Source organism: Tachysurus fulvidraco, chromosome 24 (genome assembly GCF_022655615.1).
Source record: "Tachysurus fulvidraco isolate hzauxx_2018 chromosome 24, HZAU_PFXX_2.0, whole genome shotgun sequence".
NCBI classification, from domain to species: Eukaryota; Metazoa; Chordata; class Actinopteri; order Siluriformes; family Bagridae; genus Tachysurus; species Tachysurus fulvidraco.
Window position 1 is genome coordinate 7,653,678 of NC_062541.1, and position 2,811 is coordinate 7,656,488.

Consider the following 2,811-nt stretch of genomic DNA (forward strand, 5'->3'; position numbering starts at 1 on the left):
GCTGTTGCTGCTTTAGGTTTGATATGATCAAGTATGGAGGGTGTATTGCCACGACATGTCCACTGTTCCTGGGACCTTATCCAGGATAAAGTTACTGAAAATGAATGAATGAATTAATTAATTAATGAATGAAGTAATGAATGAATGAATAATGGCTTTATGCTCGTATTTATAGCTCTTGTGAATAATTAAGTGATTTAGTGATCTAATCAAGCAGACTAGAACAGAACAATAGAATATAGATCTGTAATTTACAGCTTACGTGACATATGACGTGCAAACAAGCATAATTATACATTTTTTAATTTTCCTGGTTGGATGAATTGTCCATATAGTATTGAGGTTTTCTCAAAATATAAAATTGCTGTGAAAACTTGTGTATATTGTATATTGTTATGCATTTTCAATAACTTACAGTAGGTAAGGAGATTAATTTAGGTTACTTGAGTAGACAGTCATCCCTCTATTTGGTAACAGACTCAGGTTAGATTATATTCATATAGCTTTACAGTATGTATCTACAGAACCTGGAGAATTTCACCATTTCACAGTGGTGTTATGCCGACAGTGTGTATGCAGAAACTAAAATATTAATGGTTATAATTGTACAAAGAATCAGACAGACAGACAGACAGACAGATTGACAGACAGACAGATAGATAGATAGATAGATAGATAGATAGATAGATAGATAGATAGATAGATAGATAGATAGATAGATAGATAGATAGATAGATAGATAGATAGCAATCAAACTCTTTTTAGTACGTAGAAACTCTGTAATAAAGGCTGTGTGTCCGCTACGCACTATGCATAATAGGACGTAGTCTCTCTCTCTCTCTCTCTCTCTCTCTCTCTCTCTCTCTCTCTCTCCTCAGCTGTGCACACGTCCTCTAGGAGCTCTTATAAAAGTTAGCCATTATTTTAAGCTCACAAGTCTGCGTTTCCACCATGCACGTCCGCACGACTCTGATCTTCCTCCTGCAGTACTGTGCGTGTGTTTACGGTCTTCCCACATCACCGGGCTCGTTTTCACGCACACTCGCCACATCTGGCACTAAGCGCTTCGCAAGAGCAAGCAAAGACTCCGTAGAGCCTCACGAGTACATGCTCTCCATCTATAAGACTTTTTCTGCTGCCGAGAAACTAGGACTGAACGCGAGTTTATTCCGTTCATCTAAAGCCGCAAACACGATAACGAGTTTTGTGGATAATGGACAAGGTAAGTCTGTCTGGCTGAAATGATTATAATTCCTTTTTTTCAATGATCAGACGCATAGCCTGTTTAAGGATGGGAAATCTTTCCTTAATGATTCTTTGGGTAGATTTAGAGATCTTTACATTTTCCCACATAGGTACAAGCCAGAAAATCTCAGTGTTTCAAACTAAGGATTCAAAGTGTGCAGGTGCACATCAATGTTGTGCCAAGTGCCAACTTCAATTTCAATACATTTACAAAAAGATTTGTCTACAGACAGTATATCATATTTTATAACACAGCAAGATGTTGTTACGTATTTCTGCTTTTTCTGTTAGATGACTCTGCAAACTCTCCACTATGGACACAGCAGTATCTTTTTGATATCTCATCACTTTCTAATAAAGTTGAGCTGCTGGGTGCTGAACTAAGAATCTACACAAAACTCTCTGGACACTTCCCAACATCTGATGTGGGTCCAATGGAGATTCAGCTTCTTTCCTGCCAGACTCAAAAACTTCTGTATTCCAAAATCTTAGACTTGCAAGACTCTCACAAACCACAATGGGAAGTCCTTGATGTGTGGGAAATTTTTGCAGAACGCCGTTTACACACACAGAGAAACTTTTTCTGTCTGGAGCTCAAGGCTTCTCTTGACAATCCTGAGAGGGAAATCGACTTACGGCATCTTGGATTTCACAGGTACGGGCGGCCACAACAGAAGAAAGCCATATTGGTGGTGTTCACGAAGTCAAAAAAAAGGCAAAGCTTGTACTATGAGAAAAAGGGGAAGATTAAACTGGACCCTGATCAAGCTGGAAAGGAGAAAGTCCATCGTGTGAAACGTCAGCGGAAGCGGCGGACAGCATTAAATAACCGTCATGGCAAACGGCAAGGCAGAAAGTCCAAGTCTAGATGCAGCAAAAAACCATTGCATGTAAATTTCAAAGAATTGGGATGGGATGACTGGATTATCGCTCCTTTGGATTACGAGGCATACCATTGTGAGGGTATCTGTGACTTCCCACTTAGGTCTCATTTAGAGCCAACTAATCACGCCATCATACAGACTTTGATGAACTCTATGAACCCCAGCAACATGCCACCTAGCTGCTGTGTGCCTTCCAAACTTAGCCCTATCAGCATCTTGTACATAGACTCTGGGAATAATGTAGTGTACAAGCAATACGAGGACATGGTGGTAGAGTCATGTGGATGCAGGTGACTGGTGGTGTTTTTCAAAATTGAGTCCAAATGCCAGGTTATGCAGGTTATGTAAAATAAATGACTGAAGAGTTATTACAGCTGAGAGATTTTGTAGACCAGGCATCAGTAGCTAGAATATCCCACATTTCAATCTGAAGCCATTATTATATATCATAATTGGGGTTAATTACTTGTCTTTACAAAAGAGATTAAGAGAAATCATTTTCCTCATACATTAAGCTCCATCCTATAGGATATTTGTTAAAATACTTAAAATATAATATGTCCATCTTTGTGTAAATAACATTTTTCATTTTTTTAATTTATAGTGTGTTGTATTAAATTATTCTAACCAATTATATAGCTATAATTTTGTATTTATAAACCTGTACTTCTATAGATTGGAG

At 38.2% G+C, this 2,811-nt stretch overlaps 1 protein-coding gene across 1 annotated transcript; it reads left to right on the forward strand.

Moving 5' to 3' along the window:
* The first annotated feature begins 935 nt into the window (after nt 1-935).
* gdf6b (growth differentiation factor 6b) lies at nt 936-2,585 on the forward strand. Its single transcript, XM_027175970.2, has 2 exons — nt 936-1,222; nt 1,537-2,585. Exons 1-2 carry the CDS (start codon nt 952-954, stop codon nt 2,421-2,423), a joined length of 1,158 nt encoding a protein of 385 aa, XP_027031771.1. The 5' UTR covers nt 936-951; the 3' UTR covers nt 2,424-2,585.
* The last annotated feature ends 226 nt before the right edge of the window (nt 2,586-2,811 follow it).